General features: G+C 38.5%; 1 protein-coding gene across 2 annotated transcripts in view; it reads left to right on the top strand.

Moving 5' to 3' along the window:
* The first annotated feature begins 20,752 nt into the window (after nt 1-20,752).
* MAN2A1 (mannosidase alpha class 2A member 1) overlaps nt 20,753-25,596 on the top strand; it is a 66,269-nt gene continuing 61,425 nt past the window's right edge. Inside the window, exons 1-2 of one of the 2 annotated variants that reach the window (XM_070938742.1) lie at nt 20,753-20,879; nt 21,212-21,353. In XM_070938742.1, coding sequence (XP_070794843.1) covers nt 21,213-21,353 — 141 coding nt within the window. In that variant the 5' untranslated portion in view covers nt 20,753-20,879; nt 21,212. Of the gene's footprint in view, nt 21,354-25,596 lie in introns of both variants that reach the window. The other variant, XM_070938741.1, reaches the window with a different exon arrangement.

Raw genomic sequence — 25,596 nt, 5'->3', positions numbered from 1 at the left:
GGTGCACAAAAACATAGTTATACAAGTTAGATGTCAGAGTGCAAACAGACCTGTATTATGGCCTTTCTTCAGTATTTATCTGAACCAAATGGCCAGTACCTTGATCAAAACAGAATTCTAACACTACAAGCTTAACAATAGACAGCAAGCCAGCTTCTTTATGCCAATGATGCAGTCATTCTCTCCTAATTCAGTTTGGCCTTAGAAAAAGTTTTGGGGCTCTAGCAGATGGGTCAAGGGAGAAAAGGCTCCCAATAAACTCTTCTGAAACCAAGATCATGGTTTTCTTGACTGAAATTAGATGAAATTAGATGATTAACCATCAATGGCAGATACTAATAATAATTATTAGATAATAATAATAGCCATCAGATAATAATGGCAGATAATAACCACCAATGGCAGATAAATTAGTACAAATGTCATTTTTTTTGTAATATTCCAACCTTCTGTAATCTGCAATATGTCGTGAACAAATTAAAGTATATTTCTGATAAGGCCAACAACTGTCCCATGACCATACTGGGCTTCTTTCACACCCAAAGAGTCAGGAACAAATCTCTTGCCATAAAACTTTTAAAGCAAAACCCATAAACCCGAATATAGGCATATACTGTAATAACCTAAAGCCCTTAGAAATCATCCAGTCCAGATTCCTAAGAGTGCTACTCCAAGTAGTAATTTACTGTGTTTTTAATGTAGCATTCCATTTAGAAACTGGGATTATATTGTTGCATTTGTCAACTATATTCTGGCTCACACTTCACTTCTTAGAGATTCCCTAGCTGCTGTGATTTTGTTAGATTTTTTTTTTCTTTCTGAAAAAAACTAGAATTCAGAATGAACTATACCAGTGCAGCTTCTTACGTAAAGGTATTCTGGCCATAGTCTATTCAGAATTAAAGACACAATCTGGGAGCAGATGTTATAAACCTCCAAGTACAGCAGGGCAATTTAGGCAATCAATACTGGCAGGATGTAAGCAGAAATTGTTCATGTCAGCAAATTAACTATTCAGTATTAACTCCCCCATATACCTCAGAGCTTTCTCCTTAGCCTGCTTTAATGCCTTGACCTCTACAATATTGGAGGCAAAGTATAACAATACTCCTTTTGCCCTGTGACCTAGAGGAACTTGAGATTCTAGTCTATCCCATTTATTCCTTCAGTGTTCCTCTTCTATAGCAACTCGTGCTCTCCCTTCAAAATTTCACTTATATAAGAACTTTCATTGATTCTGAACAAGATTTCATTTGCTTTTCATTGTTGGATCATAATTCCAACATCTCCAAGAGAATTCAAAATTTATTTTAGCTGTCATTGCATTACACTGGAAAATACTCTCTCCTAATTTTACAATATTACAGGTAAAACATTTTGCCCTTAAGCTTTCTATGCTGTTTTGTATTTTTTTATGTCTTTGTTACATCTCACAGGTCTGTAATTACATACAAACACATTCACTTTGTAATTTACTATTTTATTTCCAAAGCAGTTTTTATAATTTATTCAATTAGTTTAAGTATTATTTTTTTAGTATTCTAATACTCACATTTATAGTTTTATAGTTTGAATCACTGTCTTTATTTATTTTACTTATTCTCAAAATGTCTATGTATTGGACTCTCATAACACTTTTACAAAAATTGTATAAAATGCTGATTGGTAACAATTAAGATAGTGTTACTGAATAATATCAACAAACAGATACATGCACACACAAACACATCCATGTACACACACACACACACACACACACACACACACACACACACACACACTCATAAAGAAACCCCAGAGAAATATAATAAGAAATTAAACATAGATTTATTCAACAAATTAATGTACATAAGGACATGGTGAATAATTTAGAAAATCAATATGAAAAACCTGAATAATTGAAGGGTGCATAAGCAAAGATCTCTGTAGGTTAATGTTTAATGTAGGCCTATTTAGTGACCTGTATACTAGCAGTAATTGTTGAACCTTAATTGCATGAATAATAATCACAATGGTTGTAAGGAGAAAGCTGAGAAAGAGATAAGCAGGTCACAGTCCAATACTTCTATGAAAACCTCATGAATTCTAACTGAATTTTCTTGCTAAATTAATTCAAATTAAAATTGCACCAAAGTACAAGTATTCAACAAGATTAAGAATTGGTATCATTTGTGTTTTAGAATGTTAGTTTCTAGAAAATGTTAGGAAAAAAAACTTAAACATAATTTGCACATATTTTAATTTTAATTCATTGAAACCATAAGCTTCTGTAAAATAAGATTTTTTAAAAAATGAAAAAAAAAGATGATAATGAGATCAGAACCTAAACTGCAATAAATCATATGAACATGATGACACATACACAATATTGTTACACAAACTCTGTCCTTATGGACATGACGATAATAAGTCAATTTTTTGCATTATTTTGTCACAGGTCACATTTTGTCATTTTCCCCTGCTGTCTCCCTTCCCATGAAAACCTCTGATTTCTTTGGGCAATGTATTCATTAGATAGACTAGGAATTTCAGCTTTGGCATTTCCTCTTTTTTTTCTCCCTGGATGTTCTGCCAGGTGTTTGGCATGGAGAAAGACATGGACATAGACATGTTTCAGATGCAGCTTTTTGCCAATTTTTCTCTCTGCAGATTACACAAGACTCAGTGCAAGGGTTAAAGTTGGAGACATGGTATTGCAGTAGTTCTATTCCTTCTTGAGCAGGATGGTTGTGAGTTCGGGAGTGGGGAGAAGTTGGCCCTCCTTAGTCACTATGATATGAAGTGGTTCAAGGTTTGGTCCATTCACTTATCTTATTCAACACCTACATGAAACTACTATGAGAGGTTATGTGGATGATGTATCATAAATTTGCTGATGATGCTGAGTTATATAACTCTATCCCAGGTCCACTGGGAATTGCGGTCATGACCCTATGTCTATGGGTTGTCAGGTTTCAGATCAGGGGTGAAATCCAGCAGGTTCTGACAGGTTCTGGAGAACCGGTAGCAGAAATTTTGAGTAGTTCGGAGAACTGGCAAATACCACCTTTGGCTGGTTCCAGAGTGGGGTGGGAATGGAGATTTTGCAATATCCTTCCCCCAGAGGGGGGAGGGAATGGGGGCTTTGCAGTATCCTTCCCCTGCCACGCCTACCAAGCCACACCCACCAAGATACACCACGCCCACCAAGCCACCCCTACAGAACCAGTAGTAAAAAAAATTGGATTTCACCGCTGGTTCAGATGAAACAGGAGCCAAGTGGGCAATACTGTTCATTGAAGAAAATGATCTGGTTCTTGACAATTACCAGGACTTTACACATAAACTCAAAGAACACTTTGGGGATCCCAGCAGAGAACCACAGACACATGAGAGATTTGGAAGCTCTAGCAGGGATAGTGGAGGATATATTTCAGACTTTTTTCTACTTGCCATTGTAGGGTGGAATAACTAAGCCCCAACTGACCAGTTCAGAGAAATGATGATCTTTGAGAGGAGCAGGGGAAATGAAGCACCCCAAATACCCTGGAAACACTGTGTAATTATAGCTTCCTTACCGGAAGAGTTGAGTCATGGGAGGAATGGAAAGGGGAAAAAGAGTCTACTGCTTCCTGTCTTCCCCCATACCAGTTCTCTCAATGACTTCCTCAGAATCCAGCATGGGACAACTCATGCAAATTGGAGCAGCCAGTAGAGCCCTGTCATCAGGAAAGAAACAGGAAGAGATCAAAGACTGTGCTTTTAATGTGGGACCCCTGGACATATAGCTAGATCATGCCTGGTAAAAACATGAGTGATGGTCACAACAATAAGATACAGAACTTGTAAACTGATGGTGCACAAAGCCAACAAATATCCAGCTCGTTCCCAAACAGCATCTCAGGAAAACTTTACCAGCTTTGCTCCCCACAGTTCTAAAAGGCAGCCATTCACCATTTGAGGATACCTCATTATCCCAGGCAGCCGACAAAAGGCAAGCACACTTAATTGCTCCTGTTATTGTTACTTTAGATTCCAGGCAGAAAGTGAAGCTTTCCGCTCTCATAGACTCTGGGGCAACTGCTATTCTCTCCCTTCCCCCAGCAAAGTGGCAAGCAGTTCCTTGGGTCAACAGAAGAGCAGGAACAGCAGGGAACTTCACCAAGGCTCTGCTGAGGGTCATGAGGAGAGACAAAACTTCCCTAGTGTACATTATATGTGGAAAGAAAGATGACCCAACATATTTATCTAATATTTTCCTAAATATTAGATGCCTTTCAGATATTCAATTGAATGCAGTCCTATCTATTGTGACTGGTAGCATTTAGCCTGGCTCAGGCTTTCTTATTACCTGCTACCTGACTCTTTCATTTGAGATATCAGAGACTGAAACAGAGGCATTTGGTAGGCAAAGCATGTACTCCCCCACTGAGCTATCAATGGAGATTCCACAGACTGCACTTTGGCTTCTATAAAGAGACAATTGTCCTCACTGGTGTGTCTCTTGGCAGCATCAGGCTCTCATTTATTAATGAAGAGTCAGATGGATTTTTCACGGGGATGGGGAAGAAACTCAGCAGGTGTGTTCATATCTTGCTGACACAGTGATAAAAGTGATAAAAAGGATTTCTATCGTGCATTAAAATATTTGGCACTCATATCATAGAACAGATTCAGCCATAGCAAAATCACAAACCTTGATAGGAAAAAGGAGCAACCAGCTAAATAACATTTTACCAGATTAACGCATAGAAATCACCAATTAAGCAAAGTATTTCAAGAATAATGAGAAATTCAACATGTGCTGTATCTACAGAGACCACGGTACTTATGTTATAACAGCATTTATTGTATAATGTATAAATGTCTAACACAATTTAACATGTAATTATTGCCTTTATCGCCATGTTCTATTATCTTTGTCCCCGAAAATCTCTAATATTCAGATTTTCCTAACCTGTTCTAGTCCAAGTACTTTACAATTAGTAGTCCAATATATTTGGAAAGTAAAAGATTGACAAAGATTTCCAATTCCTTTCCTTTCCTTTCCTTTCCTTTCCTTTCCTTTCCTTTCCTTTCCTTTCCTTTCCTTTCCTTTCCTTTCCTTTCCTTTCCTTTCCCTTCCCACCCCTCTCCTCCCCTCCCTTTCTCCCCTCCCCTTCCTTTTCTTTCTTCATCATTTCTAAGACCAACATTTTAATAATAACATTCAGAATTGCCTGAATACTAGACATTGTAAAACATAAGTTTCCCATTTTACACCCTACAATTGCTGAAATCTATTTTGAATTAGGAATTGTTTGGGGGTTTTAATTGATTCTGTAAATTCTTTTTGCCTTAAATAACTGTTTATGGCAAAGAGAAATAATGTAATTGTGGCAATTATAATAGTGGGGGATATAGAGATCTCTATAAAAATAATTATATAGGATAGTCCTATTTTCAACTTTGTAATATTGGAAGCCAATAACCAATGGTGAATTTATATGATTTGCACTCTGATGTGATTCTACTTGGTGTGAGTTACACGAAATGTTGTACAAAGCATGACAAAAATTGGACAAAAAGTTTATCAGTATGGAATGATAACCACAGTGCACCAACGTGGTGTAATGGTTAAAGTTTTGGACAAAGAATGGGAAGATCTAGGTTCTATTCTACCTTCAGTCATAAATGCGCACTGGATGATTTTGGGCCTGTCATTCTCTCAGTTTACCTCACAAGATTGTTGTGGAAAAATATAAGACTTTGCACAGCACTTAGATTTAAATGCATATTAAAATTAGTACTAAAATGCTAATTGATAGTCTCTTGTTCAGCTTCAATATTGTGAAAGAAAAGCTAAAATAATATTTTAAATAAACAAATTTGGTAAGAAAATAAGTCTAAAGTTAGCATTTGTTTCTTTATAAACCATATGTAATACAAAACTGATTAATAAATTAAAATTTTATTTTAAGACATCAAATCTAATAAAACAGTTCAAACGCTTAAATTAAAAAGGAATATGTATTGTTTTTCCCTTTTAATTTAAACATTTTGAACTGTTTACTAGCTTTGATGTTTTAAAATAAAATGACAATCATGTACTTGCAGAACACTGTGCCAAACTCCTTCCAGTTGCAGAGTGCCTGAATCTCTATTACATGATAGCACAGATGCTGCAACAGTCATAAGTGTGAGGACTGGTAATAAAGTTATTTTTTTCAGTGCCATCATAACTTCTAACAGTCACTATACATAGCAGTTGTTAAGACAGGACTATCGATAACTTTATAGTGGGATAGACTAACCTTTTCAACTGGTGTCCTTCAAACATATTGGGGCTACAGTTGCAGGGAACTCCAATACACATTGGTGTAGATGCATGACTGTAAGCAGTAGGCATGTAGGGTTTCTATGGCTCTTTTTGAAATCTACTTGGGATATCAAAAATTAAACCTGATACCTTTTGAATATGGTCATTCCCGATGCTATTATGATAAATAGATAAATGGAGAAAAGAAAAAAAAGTAGTAAACTGACTTTAGAGGCAGGTGTATTTGTTCTATATACAGGTGGTCAATTGCCTAAGAATAGCAGATGGTGGTTCTAAATTAAACAATTTATATGTTAAATGACTTTTGAGTCTCAGCTGGAAGATACCATAAAATGTTTGTTCTTTCTGCTAAGGACTAATTTTTTTAAAAAAAAATTAAATGTGTATTTACTTTTGAAAGTTTAATAGTTTCAATATGGAAACTGCAAAGAAAGTATTATAGGCAGAAATTAATCTGAAAATGAAATCAGTTCTCAGACCCATTCTGCTGGAATATACCGAGTTGGACTGGATAGGAGTGGTGGGTAGACTGATTAGGATGGATATAGTCATCCATAAATTCTGTTCTGGGATCATTTATTGCAAATTTTTTAAAAGATTTTTTTCTTTTAAAATTGCTATTCTTTTTTTTTTATTGAAAAAGTTTTACAATTACATTTTCTCCCCAATTTCCCCCCCCCCCCAACCCTCCCTGGCCTCCCTAACCCTCCCTAACCCCCCCTAACCCTCCCCTCCCCCCCGACTTCCGCCAAATATAATCCAAATCAAAATCCCCTTTTTATAAAGCTTGAACCCGTCCACCCCCTGTATATTTTTCACATCTTCACAAAATTCTATTATTCTATCCCTATATAATACTTTCAGTTAAAAGCTATCTGATATTTCCTAGTTTGATATTTATTCTGCACATAATCTATCCACTTTTTCCACTCCCATACATAAGTCTCTTGTGAGCAATCTTTTAAATATGCTGAAATCTTTGCCATCTCTGCAAAACTGGCCATGTTCAAAGTCCATTCTTCAATAGTAGGCATAGCTTCATTTTTCCAATATTGACCTATCAGTAATCTCGCTGCTGTTATCATATACAATATCAACTTTTTTCTTTTAAAATTGCTATTCTTGATGGGTTTTTTTGCTTGGTCACAAATATTGGTGGCTTCTTGATTCTCTGTAAAGCTTCAGTAAATGACCTAGCTGAAAGTCACCTAGAGCATTAGTGGCAGAAAATAAGGAATCAGTACAATCAATCATGGTTAAATGTACATTTTAGGGAGTATACTATAGTGATAAGAATGCCAAAGTGCGACCACGTCTCCACAGATTGCATCTACACATTCACCTACAGTAGTCATTTAAAGGTTACCTAAGCCTTCTGGGTAATGATAATAAAAATAATCTCTCTTCAGGCCACTGTGACATGTCTGCAAATTTTCTTGAGATAAAACTGCTTACATTCATTCTGTGTTACATGTCTCTTGCACAAAACCTTGCAAGATAATTGGGGCAATGTCATGTGAACTATCTGGTATTCTTCTGGGCTTGTAGACTGAGATATGAATATGGTTTTGTGGCATCAGTTTTATCATTTCTGAGCTGGATCTCACAATGTTCTCATTTGGTTAGGAAGATTGTTCTGCCCCAGCTACGGATCTCAAAGAACACAGCACACATAAACTCTGAACAAAACTTAGTTTACTCAAAAATACAGTTTTAGCAAATGCTGGCTGTTAATAAAGCGTTCTTAACAGCCTGCCAGAATTCCATAGATAAGATATTCAGAGTCTTACTGGAGTTGGCAGAAAGCCCAGAAACAAGGTTTGCAGAGACATCCAAACGCGATGGTTAGCGAACTAAAGTTGTTTCCTGCAGCTTGTTACCAGCTGTGTACTTTCTTAAATAGGCTAAGGGAGTGGCCAATTAGCCCCAAGCCTTACTCTCGAGGAGACCTCCTCCTGAGGAACCACTCCTGCCTTTTGGCAGCTCTGTGTGCCCGTGCATTGAGAAGAGGCTCCTCCTCTTCATCCTCTTCACTTAAAGGAGGTTCTGAAGGCCCTGACTGAATCCCTGCCTCTGGCACCACCTCTTCTTCAGCCTCCTTGCTGTCCGACTCGAGCGCCAGCTGCACAGGCTGCTAGCACAGCACCACACCAGCTTCCTCATCGTCGGGATCAGCAACAATCCATGCAGGCTGCTGGCAAGCCACAACAAACAAAGATAGACATGTTGTGTGCAAAAATTCAGGAGATTTTAAGGCTCTCTGTAATTGGGAAGTTGATACTATTCGCCCTGAAGAAGAAAGAAGTATACACTTCTTAAAGACACCATTTCTTGATCTAAACATTAGATGATTCCCACACAAATGTTCCCTTTTGGCTAAGATTTTGGAGAACATATTTGCAGGATCTCAGAAAAAATTGCTTATCTGAATCTGTTTTATGCTCCAATTATTCACTGGACATGGGAAGAAAACAATGTTACTTGCTACTGGATCTTCTGAAATGTGTCTTTCCTGATCCTATTACATATCTTGGCAACATTTGATATAATTGATTAAGGTATTAGTTTTTCAGGCTATCTGCAAAGGTTGAGCTTTGGAAATGACATTTTATGGTAACTCTCCTTCCTCAAGTGGTTTCAGTTATTGAAAGGAATGGTTGAGTCATTGGGGACTCTACATGTAGCTTTCCAGGACTTGGTCCATTTCCATATGCTATTTGATAACAATTGGGAATGTCATCAATGTTGTGATGATATTCTTGTTGATAATTACCATTCCAGACTGGCTAGAGATCTCTGACTTGGCATTCGGGGTCAATGAAGAACTTAAGGGGACAAAGCTAAATTGTCCCCCTCTCAAAGAAACTGCAGCAGAGAGGAGACAGATCTTCATGATAGGATGGGAGGTGGGAAGCAACTGAGGGAGCTGGGGAGTAGAAATAGGCAGGGTGAATGTTGCAGTGGTTCATAAGAGCCTGGTGGCGCGGCAGACTAAAGCACTGTTATTAACAGTTATTAACATCAGCTACCTGCAATTACTGCAAGTTCAAATCTCACCAGGCTCAAGGTTGACTCAGCCTTCCATCCTTTCTAAGGTAGGTAAAATGAGGACCCAGATTGTGGGGGCAATAAGCTGACTTTGTATAAATATACAAAAGAATGAAGGCTATTGCTTAACGCATTGTAAGCTGCCCTGAGTCTCCGGAGAAGGGCGGCATATAAATCAAATTAAAAAATAATAATAATAAGGATGAGCGACTGCTGTAGTGCTGCAACATTTGTAATTTCTGGACTGTGTTATAAATACTTGGGGGGGGGTTATTGCATAACTTCAAATGGTCACTAAGTGAAATGTTGTAACACAGAGATCACCTGTATTGGGGCATAGCACTGAAATTGATGGTATCCTTCTGGAGTGGCTTTGGGGGCTGGAAGTGGGAGGCAGTGGTTCTCCTTCTTCCATGGCCAGTTCTAGGGTTCTAGCTCCTGCAATATGGGGTGCCCATATTCCAAAGGATTTTGCACCCTTTTTAACAATTAAAGCATATGAATCTGCTAGGGGAGTCATCTGTTGGAATAGGGTCCAGTATTATCACTATATTGAGGATACCCAATTATAAATCTTCATCTCTAGACAAACAGACAGAAATCTCCATCTCTAGACTGGTAGTGCTGGCTTGAGTTGCCTGGAGGCTGCAAAGGTCTGGATATAGATGAACTGGCTTCAACCCAACCCTGGCAACACAGAATGGCTCTGGTTTGTTGCCCATTTCCCCTTCTTCCTGCCGATCAAGATGATATTTTATCTTTGGATAGGGTGACACTTTCCCGGTCTGAGTTAGTATGCAACTTGGGAGTCCTCCAGGACTCACTGTATCTGTTCAAGGAGGAGATGGCAGCTGTGGCTAGGGAGGCCTTTTTGCACAGACTCATCTATGGTACCAATTATAACCTTTCATTGACCACAAGACCTTGCTCATGGTCATTCCCATGCCTTGGTTATCTCTTACTTGGATTTCTATAATTTCCTCTACATGGGACTGCGCTTGAAGTCCACCGAGGAATTTCAACTAAATTAAATGTAGTAGCAGCACACAATGATGAGTACTATCTAACGATTTTTTTTTTGCAAGAATTGCACTGGCTTCCAGGTGTTGTTTTTTTTCCTGGATGCAATTCAAGACACTGGTCATCACCTTTAAAATGCTGTTACAGTACAGAGTGGGGTCACCACCCCTTCTTAAGGACATCTACCCATCCACCAGATTATTTAGAGTGGGCATGCTCCTAGGAGCTAAGAAGTGTGCTTTTTCCATGTCAGCTCTTGCCCTATGAAACACTCTTCCACCTGAGGTTTAGCAAGCTTCTACCCTTCCAACCATTCCATAAGGGATTAAAAACCTGGCTTTTCCCCCAAGCACTGGAATAAGATGAGGTGTACATCGGAACTAGACTTGATTTAATAGTTTCCATATGGTTTATATATTATTTGAGTTTTTGATTGGGAGCTGCCCAAAGTTTTTTATAAGATGGTCAACTATATAAACTTTTCAAATACATACATGCATACAACTAGTCTTTAAAGAGCTACAAAACTTTATGATGCTTTAATACTAGATTAAAGTTGGAGGTTAAAAAAAAAGATTGCATAGCTATAATATGTTTGCATTTTACTCATGAATTTGTGATGCAGTGCTCAGGTTGGAAATATTGTTCCGGTGGGAAAATGTATAAAAACAATGAATAATTTATAGAGAAATGGAAGCAGTATATTTTTGTATATTTATTAAAAACCAATCACATAAAACAAAAATTAATAGAATACAACATGAATCTAGCTTAAGATATGTTGCAGTCGTATTTCCATTCAGGTATAATAATAATAATAATAATAATAATAATAATAATAATAATAATAATAATAATAATAATAATATAATAGAGGAAGTTAAAATACAGTGGAATTTCCAAATACAAACTGCTAAAGCCTTGGCTCATAGTGTACCAAATTTAGTTATGGTTAAAAAAAGGAAAGTGTGGATAATTGATGTGGCAATACCAGGAGATACTGGAATAGAAGACAAAGAAAGTACCAAAATCTGAATATCAAAACTGAAAGATTATGGCATAAACCACCATAGTGGTTCCGATAGTTATTGGCACACTGGGTGCCATACCAAAACCTCTTGGAGGGCTCTAAGAAAATGTGCACATTGAAAAAATTTCCATCTGTCAATTACAAAAGACAATACCACTTGGATCCATGCACAAATACTACACCAATACATTATGACATCCTAGGTTCTTAGGAAAAACTCAGTGCACATGAAGGAAAACACCAGCTAAAGAACTAGCAGCTGTGATTCAACACTATTGTGTATACAATAATTTTTTAAATCTAAATGAGCCTGACAGACAGTGACTCTGGGCAGATTGCATGTTAAAACTTTTAAAAATATAGAACAATATAAAAAACAGAACAGTACAAGAGAAAAGAACAATGGCAAAAAAGCGAACAAAAAGGAAGAAAACGGCATCAGTTAAACTCTCTTAAGGCCCTTTGAAACACTGGTAAGGTGGGGAGCACTCAAACTTCAGCGGAAATCTCATTCCAGAGAATGAACAAGAACACTGAAAAAAAACAATCAATTTGAACTAGCAGGGCAGTTATTTTTTAAAGACTCTTTCTACTATGCAAAATGAAGGGTGTGGGGTGGGGAAAAACACCTTCTGCTCAGAGAGGCTCACCTGGCATCTTTACAGCTTTTTGGTGAACTTTGCTTTAGATAAACCTTGGACTGTAGCACTTTTACTTTAGTTTGTTTATAAAAAACCTTAGCTGCTAATCATTTTGTTCTGCCTTCCCTAGAAGGCAAATATCACATTCTGTTTGGAAAGCTTTTGTGCTAATTCTGGAAAATACAGTCCAACCACTTCAACACTAGTGGAAGCTGGATTGGGGATGGCTATGAGCCAATCACTAACTGCAAGTTCACTTGTTCCTGCTCCTACCGATGGCAAACTTAGGCAATTATTGACAGACAGGAGTTAATGTATGATAAAAAGCGACAAAAATCTGCAGTAAGAATATCTGTGTCTATGCTACAGGTCACTGTGAATCAAGCTTATTAACTTGAGAATTACAGAAATGTCAGATTCTTACTTCTATCCTATGCAAAAATGGCCATGCTATGTGTAGATAAATAGAAACTGTACAGAGGATATCATGAGTCTTATTTAGGCATGGAATGAGGTTTAGAAGTTAGCAAATTGATGTCCTTCTTGATTCTCATCTCTAGCTATTTGGCACAATTGTCACCAGTGGAGGCTTTTCTTATTTATGGAGTCTTTGTATGTTGTTTTGGTTAAAGGCAATTATTATATAGATGTATACCACGTTTTGCACCAACTACCCATTATTTTGGAAGAACCAGAAGCAGCAGCTGTGAGTTAAACTCTTGAGAATATAAAACTCTTTTACATATCAGTACTAGCAGTGGGAAATTAGGTACTATGTATGATTTCAATCTTGTCTATAGAAAATATTGTAATCTAATTTAGCCACATTTCAGAATGTTCAGCCAAGCCAAACTTTGACAAGATGATTTATGATTGATTGCAAAAAAAAAACAAAAAACAAAAAAACAAACCACATTTCAGACAGGTGCTATTGCAAAGTATTATAACTAAAGTAGTTAATATCGTTTAATCTATTTGTCTTGGAAACTACTTGTTTTCCTCTTCTACACAGAAATGATATAGACTGTAAATCAAAGCTTTATCAGCATTCTCATGTCTTGTAATTGAGATGTGGTATTAATCTCTTCCTTCTTATGCTTGTTTGTATAATTACAACTCCCAACTCTGACAAGAAATTATTGCACTTTTCATGCTGTTAAATCATAAAGTTGCTTAGCAACTGAATGGACTCTTTTCAGTTCAGGCTAATATATTTGTATATACTATGGTCTTTGCTGAATCTGCAGCATTCAGACAACTATATCATTTCTAATTCAGAGAAAGAATATTAGTGCACTAAAAAGGTAACATATATTTAGGCATTATTTGGGAATATTGTTAGATAAAATACATGTGTAAGGAATAAGACCTGAGCTAAGAACTGTGAACAACAGATAAATGAAATTTTCTGCAGATTCTGCAAAACAAATCAGTCAACAAATGAAAATAAGTAGCAGAGAACTGAAAGGCTATGAAGGCTTTTTCTATGTGGAACATAGAAAAGAGAAAGGAAAGTAAATATCAACATTCAAGAAAAAATGCTTCCATCCACATTTCCACCAATTGAAAGGAATTTTATTATGGAGGATGGACATGTTATTTAGGAGATTCATGATAGAATCTCATAATATATTTTTTCTATAATTCAAATCTCTGACAAACAGCTAATTCAAATTTAGGGAGATGGAAAAAAACAGCAGGAAAGAGAGAGACAATATTTAGACTCCCCATCCAAGACATTTGCTAGATAGAAATCCTGCTCCTTTAATGCTGCTACTGTATTAGCTCTTATCACATTTAACCTTGACACTGGTGCTATTGTTAACTCATGTTAACAATATTGTATCTTCTTTGATATCTTTGCTAAGCAAGCCTTCTATTTTTTTATTCTATATGAATTCCAATGTTATGTGCAAATGGTATTCATGCAGTTAAATGAAGTTTATGTCTTATTATATGAAGCCAATCATGCTTAACTCAATGAAGCCTAATTAAAAATTAGCTCAATACCCTATTTGAATCCCAAAAGAGAGTATTAATTCTTTATACAGGTTATATTCATTTAACAATGGTAATTGGGCCTGCACCCCATTGTGTTAAGTGATGTGGTTGTAAAGTATGATGTCACATGAATGCACTGACTTATGACAGCAGTTGCAACAGTCCCGGTTGCTATCATTAGGCAAATTCTATGCAGTCACAGCATCCAATGGTCATGTGATTGCAAACTCCTGCTGACCTTCCCATTGACTTTGCTGGTCATAAATTGGCAGTGAAGGCTTCACAGACAGATTACACAATTACAGGACACTGCAACTGTCATAATTGCAAGCTGGCTGCCAAGTGCCTGAACTGCATCACGTGACCATAGGGATGATGCCGTGGCTGCAACTATCATATGTTCCTCATGTTTAGCCCCATTGTAATTTCAAATGGTTGCTGAATGAGAAGTTGTTCAATGAGAACTACTGCCATCATGAACACAGGAAATGAGTACAAATAAATGGGGACAGTAGAACAGGGACAGTAGGCATTCTGGTGCACTTATGCACACCCCCTTTATGGACCTCTTAGGAATGGGGGGAGATCCACGGTAGACAGTTTAAGGTTGAAGCTGTGGGGGTTTGAGGATGTAACAATGGAGTCAGGTAGAGAATTCCAGGCATTGACAACTCTGTTGCTGAAGTCGCATTTTCTGCAATCGAGTTTGGAGCAGTTTCCCTTGAGTTTGTATCTATTGTTTGCCCGTGTATGGTTGAGGTTGAAGCTGAAGTAGTCGTTGACAGGTAGGATGTTGTAGCAAACAATTTTATGTACTATGCTTAGGTCAGACCGTAGGCGGCATAGTTCCAGATTGTCCAAGCCCAAAATTTCAAGCCTGTTGGCATAAGGGATTCTATTGTGAGCAGAGGAGTGGAGTACTCTTCTCGTGAAATACCTCTGGACACACTCAATTGTATTAATGTCCGATATATAGTGTGGATTCCAGGCAGATGAGCTGTATTCGAGAATTGGTCTGGCAAAGACCAATTTGTATGCCTTAGTTAGTGGTACAATGTTACCGGAGAAGAAGCTTCACAAAATTAGGTTAACAACTCTTAATGCCTTTTTCGCAATGCTGTTACAGTGAGCTCTGGGGCTTACTTAGATCGTTTGAGATGAGAGAGCTCCTTTTTGGGTGGGGGTTTGGCAGTGGAGTGTTTGCCTGGCATGGTAGGTTTGCTGTGGAGGCAATGGTGCAGTTGGTGAGGAAGGATTTTTAAAAATGTGTTTGTTTGTTTGTTTGTTTGTTTGTTTGTTTGTTTATTTATTTATTTATTTATTTATTTATTTATTTATTTATTTATTTATTTATTTATTTATAACTGTGCGGCTGAGCACCTCTTATTTGCTGGATTCCACTGGGAGGCCAGATGGTCAAATTCCTTTATTATTTGCTGGATTCCACTGGATGGCCTATATATATATAGTAATATTATATTCAATATATATATATAGTAATATTATATTCAACAATCCCAAGGGGTAAAAAAAAAAAAGAGTATTAGGGGGCCTTGCTTTCTCCTTTCATCATTTTACTTGACAATTAGCTATTAATTAAAATATCAGGGATACAGTGAAATATTAGTGGTATTCGAGGAATATGGGAATATCCTAAAAGTCTGTCTTACACTGTACTATCTTCTATAATTTTTATTTCCACTTCCTTACAAGAGCATCCTGACAGGAGTAAAATATATTTTAACATTACTTTGAATTTTATTAAGGATTAAGTAACAAACAACACAAATTATGCAAAATGTATCTCTGTGCTGCCAAAATTATTCCAGTGCAGTATGTTATGATTATTTTTATACCATACATTAAAATATCTTATGCGAACTGAAGATTTAAAATCTAAAAGTGATTTTACTACTATTTTGCCTTTTTTAAAAAAGTAAAAATTCAAACAAATCAATATAAGATTAATAAACTATTATGTGCAGGTGATATTTGCAATCCTAAACTCAGAGGAAAAAGAAAACTTCCCAAGTCACGCTAATAGGCAATTTAGTTTCAAGACGTTTATCCTGGCAACACTAGTATCTCTTTTAGTTTGATGTTAATGTTGCCTGTAGATATAGTCGCAAGCTAGTTTCACATGCAGTAACTAAGCCATGGTTTGCTAAATATGCTACAAATGCCTAATAATGATTTTATGATTTATAGCATAAATCACAGTGAATTATGTAAAAATTATAATCAAACTAAGAGCTAACATCCCTGAAACTGTCAGTTCAAGAACAGTGTATCTTTCTAGCAGCATTTAAATTGAGAGCTAGAAAAAAAGCTTAAATTTTATTTATTTACTGATTTTATTATTTCTACAGATAACTCAAAAGAATTGAACATATCCAACAACCTTCCTCCTCCTGTTTTCCCCAGCAACAAACCTATAAGGTGGGTTGGGCTGAGAGAGAATGACTGGGCCAAAGTTATCCAGATGGCCATCATGGCTGAGGTAGGACTTGGAAGTCACAGTCTCCTGCTTTTTAACCACTATTGGCTTGCAGCATTATGTGTACAAATCAGTCATAATCATGGATGACTTAATGTTTGTATTCAGACAACTGTAGTTTATTCAATAATTCATAGTTTAGTGCAAGGTGTCAGATTATCTCTTTATATACTATATATATATAAATACAAACTTGTGTAGTCAAGAAACAACTTTAATTTGTTGACTGTAATCATAAGCAAACCTGAACTAGCAAAAACTTGCTCAAACTTTAGAATGCAAGGCTGCATTTTTAGCAAAAAGAGTAGTGACAGAAGTGGCCTTATAAAGAAAGGCAGGTTTTCAAGTGAGGGATCGAAAAATAAACACATTCTGGGAATGCCAAATTATCAAACTATGTATCATGGGCTTTCACTCTAAAAAGAAAATCTACAGTTTTTAAGAATCTAGCCCGTTAGTTCTTGGCTGTTGTGCTACCTTCTCTTTCAGATCTTCCTTTTCCATTTACTTTGATAAGTAAATGGAAAGTACCATTTACTTTGATAAGAAACATTAGGCAATGTTGACATTTCAATGTTGAAATTTTACACTGCAGAACTTTAACTCAAATGTGGCACATATCCAAGGAAGAAAGCATTGTATTTTCTGATGCAAAGAATGCAGCTGAAATGATTGTACAATAGTAATGTTTATTCCAGCAGTTTCAAGTCACTTGTTATCTACCAGTAAGCTATGTGGAGCCAAGTGGATTTCTTTCAGTTTCAGAAAAGTTCTGGACAATATTGGTCAATTCAGTTGCTATCCAGTTTCTGAAACAACTAAGTCTATGTTTGGAATGTGGTTGTACCTGACTAGCCTCCATGTGCAATTGCCCAGATTTTGTAAGCAATGGAGTAAGTCATCAGCATGTTTATGCAGTCTTAAACTTTCTAACAGTAAGTGTGCTTAGCATTCCATTGTTTTGGAACTCAGCTAATGAGATTATAGCTAGTCCTCACAAGTTGCCTCATTTAACGACCATTCAAAGTTACAATGATTGGCTTTACAAATGACACACATTTATGCCCATTGTAGCATCCCACAGCCATGTGATTGTCATTTGCATGCTTCCCAAGCAGCTTCTAATAAGCAGCTCTGTACAAATCATGCTTCCATTAATGTAATATTTCTATGTAATTTTTTTAGTTACTTTCCATCACTCAGAGATAGGAAATGCTGCTTTGCAGATCATTTTGACTTAAATGAATAAAGCAATTAATCTATAGGAAATGTCTGGGAAATTCCTGCCTGCCTCAAACCCAGAGGTTATCTTAGAGATATCTTCCCCAATGTGATCATACTCGTTTATGTTTTTGACCTATTATTTATATTTTTAGAAAACAGAGGGAAGGCACCTACCAATGACAGAGTGGTAACTGGGGTGGTTGGTTCAAAGTAAGGGGTTGTGCAACTATTACATACAATGTTGAGTCTCAGTTTAAATGGTAGATACAGCGATCCTACCCATAGAGTTCAGTCAAACTGTACCTACAAAAAGGCTTCAGAATACTTATAATGGAGTTTAAATTTACTGCAAACATTACAAGTAAGAATGTGTATCACACTTCACTATTAGACTTTCAGGATAGAACCTGAAAACATCAATACGTCCTCACTAACTGACCACTCATTCAACAACTATTGTTGTGATAAAGTTGTGATGGCACTGAAGGAGTGGTTCTTATACCAGTCCATCATATCACCTCCATGGTCATGCAATCTTGATTCAAGCACCGGTCAAGCAGCTTGCGCTTACAATGACTGCAGTGTCCCAGTCATCTTATTGCCATTTATGAGCTTCTCTGACAGCTTCCCACAAGTGAAGTCAATGCAAATCAAGAGCCACCCCTGCTTCCCCCAGCCTTCGTAACTCATGTGGAGCCATACCCTGCTTCCCAACTGGCCTGCATTTTTGTGGAGTCGCAGCCTCTTTTCCTCAATCTCCCTATACTTGTCTATGTTTTGTTTCTTCCTGCTTAATGATCTGGGCACCTTGGGTTTACAATGGTAACCAAGACTGCTAAGATTGCCATTGTTATGTGAGGCCACACTTTATGACTGCATGGCTTAGCAATGGCAATCCTGGTCCCAACTGCTATCATAATCAAGGTGTACCTGAACATGAAAAGGCTGTAAGTAGATAAATTAGGCAAAATTCATGTGTAACTTCAGAAAAAGTTGGGCAGGGGAATTACATTAATTGAGTACAATGCTTTGTCATTGGAATACATATTTTGGAGCAGTTCTTCCTGTATCCATTTAAGGATTTATTTTTGATTAAATATACCTATGCTAAAATCTTTCATCCCTACTTCTGCATCCTACTGTTAGTAATGAGTCTTCTAAGAAATCAGTAAGAGTACAAGGAAAACAGAGAGGGGGGGGGGAGAGATTTTCTTTCAACAGAGATAGGCCAGGTGCCTTGCACTTCCTTTGTGGTTTGGCCTTGCAAGATACCAAGATATTAATATACTTGTTGCAGACATTAGTAAACAACTAAATTATTACTTTTTAGGAAACCTTCAATCACCAATTAACCTCTCATGGATCCAAATTTTTACATACAGATATTGCAAGAAAATTCTCTCTTCTGTACTGAGGAAGCCTTGTGAGGTAAACCATCTACAGAAAGTCTGAACAATTTTTTGGTACTGATCTCCTAAACTAAAAAAAGAAAAAAAGAAAAAAGGGTGGGGTGGGGAAACCCCAATGACAATTTATGGTTAGAAAAAAGTTATCTGAGGGAGGCATGACCAAGCTGTATAAATCATTAATTGCACAAGGTGAAGGATTTTTACTCTTATCAAAACACTAAAGCAGGGGTCTTCCAATTATGCTAGCTGGAATACCACCTTAGGTGGCAAACAAAAGAATTTCTTCGCAGTCTAATTAATCAGAATTCATTACCACAAAGTGTGATGATGAACCACTATAGTGATTTGATACATTATTGGAAGAGGAGTCTATCAGGGCTACTACTTTTGAAAATTCAGTTTCCAAATATCCCAAGTAGGGGAGTAAAGGCAGCAAACACCCCAGAGATATCTAGCATAGCCAGTGTGAGAAACAAAATGACAGACCAAGATGGGCCCCATTCAGCAGGCTTATCCTTACCTTAAGACAATTTAGAGCAGTGTTTCTCAACCTTGGAAGCTTGAAGATGAGTGGACTTCAACCCATCTTCAAGCTACCAAGGTTAAGAAACACTGATTTAGAGAGTGAACAAGTAAGGCCTTCTCTTCTAGCTATGAGCAGTCACTGATAAATGTGTCAGCATGTCAAATATAGAATGGTGGGTGCTGTTTTATTATTATTATTATTAACCTGCAGAAAAGAGAAAGAAAACGCCCCAATTTGTGTCCCATTGCTTAATAAAGGGCGAGTAGGCGGAAACATCAGGCGTTAAGGGGACACCTTGTTCTATCTAGCCTGAAAATAGTCGAGAAATAATGCTGGGCTTCTGCGCCGCCCACATCTGCCGTGGAAACTCGAAAGTAGTAACAGCTGGGGGAAAAAAATATCCACAGAAACTGCAGCCGCGGCAGCTGCTCCCTTCCCAGCCTTTCCAGTGTACAAAAGGGGCTTTCTCTCGGCCCCGACACGTTTGCCAGACTCCTTCCTTCCTTCCACGATTTTTTGCGGCCGTCCTCAGGCACGCAAATGTCCCAAGTGTAGCTATGCCGGCCGTCTCGAGCGCGGCGGGTAGCGCTGCCTCACAAACGCATCCCGAGCTCGGTGGGCGCGTGTCCTAGTCACAAACACACACACACACACACAGGGAAGTCAAGCAGCGGCGCCCGTAATAGGAAAGCGAAGGGAATATATAGCCCTCGGCACACGCCGCGCTCTAACTAAACGGTATTTGGGGGGCGGGCGGAGGGGTCTAATCGCAGAGCCTGCGGTCGCCACAGGGCGAAACGCCGTCGCCTCTCGCACCCCCCCCCCCATCCATGACTGGCGGGCCAAGCGCTGCTGGGGAGCTTCGCCGCCGGTTAGGCGGTGCGCGCGGCGCTCTAGCCTAAGGTTGCCGCCATAGCCGCGGTTGCTGTTGCTAGGCGACGGGAGGGCGGGAAGGACGGGACGAGGCTCCTCCCCGTTTCCTTCCCTCGCGCCGCCTTGTGGGTTTGTGGAGTCGCTGCTTCTCGCTTCTTGCCGCCAGTCCTGCTCGCGGGAGGCGAGGGAAGCTGGCGTGGCCGGGTTGGCAGCCGGGGTTTCGGTGTGTCGAAAGCCCGGGCAGGTTTCCCTTCTGCCGGGCCCCTCTCTATCCGCTCCGACGAAGCGCGAGTCGCGTCCGCACCCTTTCCGGTAATTCCCGGGCGGATCTTACAACGGGGCTCGAGGTTTGGACGCCTTTTCGGCCGTCTAGCTCACCTCGAACGCGGGAGCTGAGCTGAGTTACGGCGGCATTCAGAGAACGGGTTGGGGGGGCGACCCTTTTGTCCCGGCCCCGCTTGCAAACTGTCCGGGCCCGGGAGGAACTTTCGTCCTTCCAGCCACCCGCCGGGTAGGCAGCGGGGCCGGGACTTTTCACCAACGTGGCCAGAACTTGATCGTTGGCGCTGCCGTTGACGTTGGGCTGGTGCGCGTCGGAGGAGACCCGGGGCTGATCTCTTGGGCTTGTTTTCCGCCTGGCGTAGGATGGCGATGAAGCTGAGCCGGCAGTTCACGATATTCGGCAGCGCGATCTTCTGCGTGGTGATCTTCTCCCTCTACCTGATGCTGGATCGGAGCCACTTGGACAACCCCAAGAACCACCGCCGGAAAGGCTCCTTCCCCCAGGTGAGCGAGGGACGGGAGGCGCCGCGGAGCGGGGTAGAAGGGGGCGGCTTTGGTGGGATGGAAAGGGGAGGCTCGTCCGGCAAGCTGGGACGCTTCGGGGAAGGGTGGGGGGGGGGAGGCGGGGGAGAAAATGCAGAGCGCTCCAGCTGTAAAAACGGGGGGAAAGTAGCGCGGATGACTCAAAGCAGAGTAGGCATATCTTCAGAAAGGAAGTGCGGGGGGTTGGGAAGTCTCCTTGTCTCGGATTCTGGGAGAAAGGAAACGGTGGACCTCAAGCCCTTCCATCAAAGCAGGCTTGCTGGGGATGTAAAGAAGCTTAAGCTTTCTTCTTAGCTAAATCTTGACCGTTTCTGTTTAATTGTGGGGCGAGCGAGCGAGCAGCCCCCTCTCTAGCAGATTTTAAATGGAAGCTCAATCGTAGTTGTACTGGATAGATTTCACACGAGCCGGAGTCCAGTCCCGGATCCGGATTTTAAAGAACATACTTGCCCTAATCCGGCAGCCTTTGCCTATGAACCACTGCCTTTTGTTACATCTCCAGCAGTGATTACGGATGAAGACTTAAGGGAAGGATTTCCAGAGAGGGGGGGTCGCTCTGATGCCCTGTAGGAAAAGGGTAAACCGTAGGCAAGGCTAGGATGTTGGCTCTCAAAATATAAATCAGCTGTTTTATCAGGTGCTCTTTTCTCCCATGACTTTGAGATGAAACTTCGTTTAAGTCTGGGAAGTGTAAGTTTGCTTGACTGTTAAATGAGTTTTACCTCTGGTCCTGGAGTATAAACTACTTGGTGTTCCCCCCCCCCTTTCATATTCTTCTTTGACTTGTGGATAGTGGAGTAACCCCTTTCCAACAAAAAGGCTACATTCTTTTATGGCACGGTATAATATCCAAATTTCTAGATTAATGGGTTTCATGAATAAACCCAGCCAATTGTGTTTTGTTTATCGCATAACTGTAGTTTAAGATGCTTTGAGGGCACACCCTGAATTCTTTGAGCAGCCTGTGTGATATATGATGAGTGGAAGATTGGCCCAGCACTAGACCTGAACTCAGGAGTTCAGTGACAGTAGAGAGTTCCAACCACTGCATCACTCTGATAATTAATTTGTATAAGAAGTTAACAAAGTATGAAAGTTTAGTGCTTTCTATAACTGTTTTGTTCTGTGCATGAAAATAGAGTTGTATATGGCATTGAGGTGGTAATTTGTGTTGTTGAGTTTCTACAGTTTTAAAAAATATGTAATGCTAGGTTTGCTTGCTTTTGAACTAAGTCTGATACAACTGGTACACTCTCCAAGTAGGATAAATAAAACATTGCATTATAAATATTATTTAGAACTGCCAGATTCTGGACTATTTAGCAAATATATATTTACAGAATGTATTATGGAGAGAAAGGTTCATGGTCTTGCCTAATTTTGTGGTTCTAAAATTCCAATTCCTACTTTTTTAGGTTTATTTTTAGATTTTTAAACAATTCTTTTATAAATAATGCAAGGTGATTAAGATATTTTTTCCTCCTATTTTTCTCACAACAACCCTGTGAAGAGTGAGTTGAACTAAAAGAGTGACTGGCCCAAAGTCACTCAGTGGGCTTTCATGCTGTGATGTAAAACAACCCCCCCATCCTTTCTGGTACCCAGGACAGTTTTGGAAGAAAAATTTTCTTCCATGGATCGGGATGCGGGGGAGGGCAATGATTTTGCATGCTACTTAGATCCTGTGCATGCACAGATGAAGCTTTGCTTGCTTACCTGCTGCTTGCGCAGTTCGGTTTCTGACAAATTGCAGACCAGTACTGGTCCGTGAGGGGTTGTAAAGGAATCTTTCTTTTAAAAGTAAAAAAAAAAAAAAAGCAATTTATTTAAAATGTATTGCTTCCTATGTTGAAGCATCTCAAAGTGGTTTATATAAAAACAAATTAAATACATTAAATTCAAACAATGTAGAAGAGAATTTAATAAGGTGTGTTCATTAAAAAGATAAGGCAGCACTGTCAGAACCTAGGTACTCATTTATGTAATACAGCGGTTTTAAAAGTAAGTCGAATATGTGAGCTATAAACTGGTAAGTTTCACAGTGTTTTGTGCTTTATAGTAATGTTTTAGAAAGTTTTTATTATTGTATTTTTGCAACAGAGTACATGTAAAAAAATGTGTTTGGAAATGAAAAGATTCAGGTGATTTTGGGGTGGGCGGTATCTTTGTTTTCTATTTTGAAAGATCTGTTACTTGATAGACTGGAAATGATGAGTATCTCTTTACTGTTAATAGTTTTACAACTGTGACTAATTCTACCCTAAAACATTGTAACACCAATAAGTGCTGCCATCTGTTGAGAGAGTAATAGGAATTCTTCCTATGATAGGATTTTCAGTTAAAAGAACCGGTTAGGTTACTGAAGGCTGCATGTTCCCCTTATCCATTATTATTTATCTCAGATAATTGGGTGCTGTGCCAAATAAAAGCATTTATATGCAACGCTTAGCTAGAATTGGAACATTGTTGGCTTACTTAACCCACAAGTTAGTATTATGATTGCTTAAAGCAAGAAAACATTAAGTACAGCCAGAGCAATAAAAGGAACCTAAATTTTCTAGCTTAGTGTTTGCCTGTGGATAATATGATAGGCAGATGCTTAAGCTTGCTGAGAAATGGATATAAACAAACCATCCAGGAATCTCTATTTGGCAGAACTGTGCAGCTGTAGATTTCAGTTATCTCCCTGACACAGGCCTCACAATGGCTTAGGTTGCATGCAAGCTGTAAACTTGCCTGGAGGCACAATCTGATTCAGAGCAGTAGATCAGGGCAGAATTCCAGCTTGCATTCACAGACAATAAACATGGTAGATGTCTTGATGTTGTCTGGGTTGTAAGCTAACAAATTATAAATGCAGTGTTTTTCATTAGGAACAGAAGCACACAGGCCATGTTAATATAGATGGACTTACTTTGAAGGATGATACACAGTTTTTTAAAAAAGGGAATTCATTTTTTGCAAGGGTGACATTTAACTTGAATGACTTATCATGCTGTTAAGTTTGCATTGCAATTAAGGCTGCCAAAAAGTTACTGTTCTCAATATACTGTAAAATGTCTTTATCTTGAAATACTTAGAATTTTTAGTGGGATTGGAATTATATTTATTAGAATGTTTTAAAGTCTTGGTTAAATTTATAAAAGTGAAGTAAATTTAATCTTCACTATTTTAAATAAACACTACTTTGTCATCTGAACAGAATATTACATGGTCACTTTATTTTTTGATATCTATAACTGCTATAGTTACCCAGTCTTACTTCTAAGAATTGCCATTATTAAACTTGTTCGATGTTAGGGGGTATTTTCACTTAAAGACAGGTCCTATCTCCAAAAAGTGTATAGATGCAAGATTGTGGCAACATTTAAATTAAAAATTGTACTTAAATATGGTGAGGGTATGAATTAAAACATATTTAATCTGCAAAGATGGCATCTTTGAATTTAAGATTCTGCCTACTAAGGAAGAAATAGATAGGCAAAAAATATGAATGCAGTCAAAAAATTATTTGCAGTGCCCACCTTCTCCACCATTTAAGCCTTGGGGTTTGAGTTTCAACCAAATCAATTCTGGAGATTCCTCTGTTCTAATGTGCCCTTGTGACATATTTTTGTGTGTGTGTCCATACTTATCAGCCAGAAACCATATAGAAAAAATACATATGTATTTTAAATTACTACATTAGCCTTTAAAACAATTATAAAATGAATTAATGCCTGTGGAAGAAAGGATGTGTGCTGTTTGGATTGTTAGTATCCACATTTCCCATTTCCTGTAACAGTCCTGCTCTTATTAAAATACTGAGCCATCTCTTTACAAATGCTGGGCTGTGGTGCAAATTGTGAAAGAGCTGAGGGAGAAATGAGAATATGAAAAGAGTGAACAAAGAACCAACCATAGGAATAGTCCCAAAGACGTGTGTAGCTCTTATGAGCAATCCAAGCATAATTGCCAAATAATCCAGATTGCTACCATTTTGATGAGTTAAAACCTTCTCAAGGTGTTGGTTATGGTCAAGCTTATGGAAGCAGGCTTGAAGATGTAAAGCCAAGACCAGTGCATATAGCAGAAGTGAACTGACCGAAATTAGGAAAAAATACTATTCTAAGCCTTGAGAAATATGGCACACATTTAAAATGTATGTTTTGATTTGCCATGTTAATTTAAGATAGTTTTGGGTACTGAACATTTTAAACTGTTA

The sequence above is a fragment of the Pituophis catenifer genome, unplaced genomic scaffold (assembly GCF_029215685.1).
Source record: "Pituophis catenifer annectens isolate HBS135680 unplaced genomic scaffold, rPitCat1.0.hap2 SCAF_2, whole genome shotgun sequence".
Taxonomy (NCBI): Eukaryota; Metazoa; Chordata; class Lepidosauria; order Squamata; family Colubridae; genus Pituophis; species Pituophis catenifer.
Note: the sequence above shows the minus strand (reverse complement) of the source record. Positions and strands in the feature narration are given on the sequence as shown.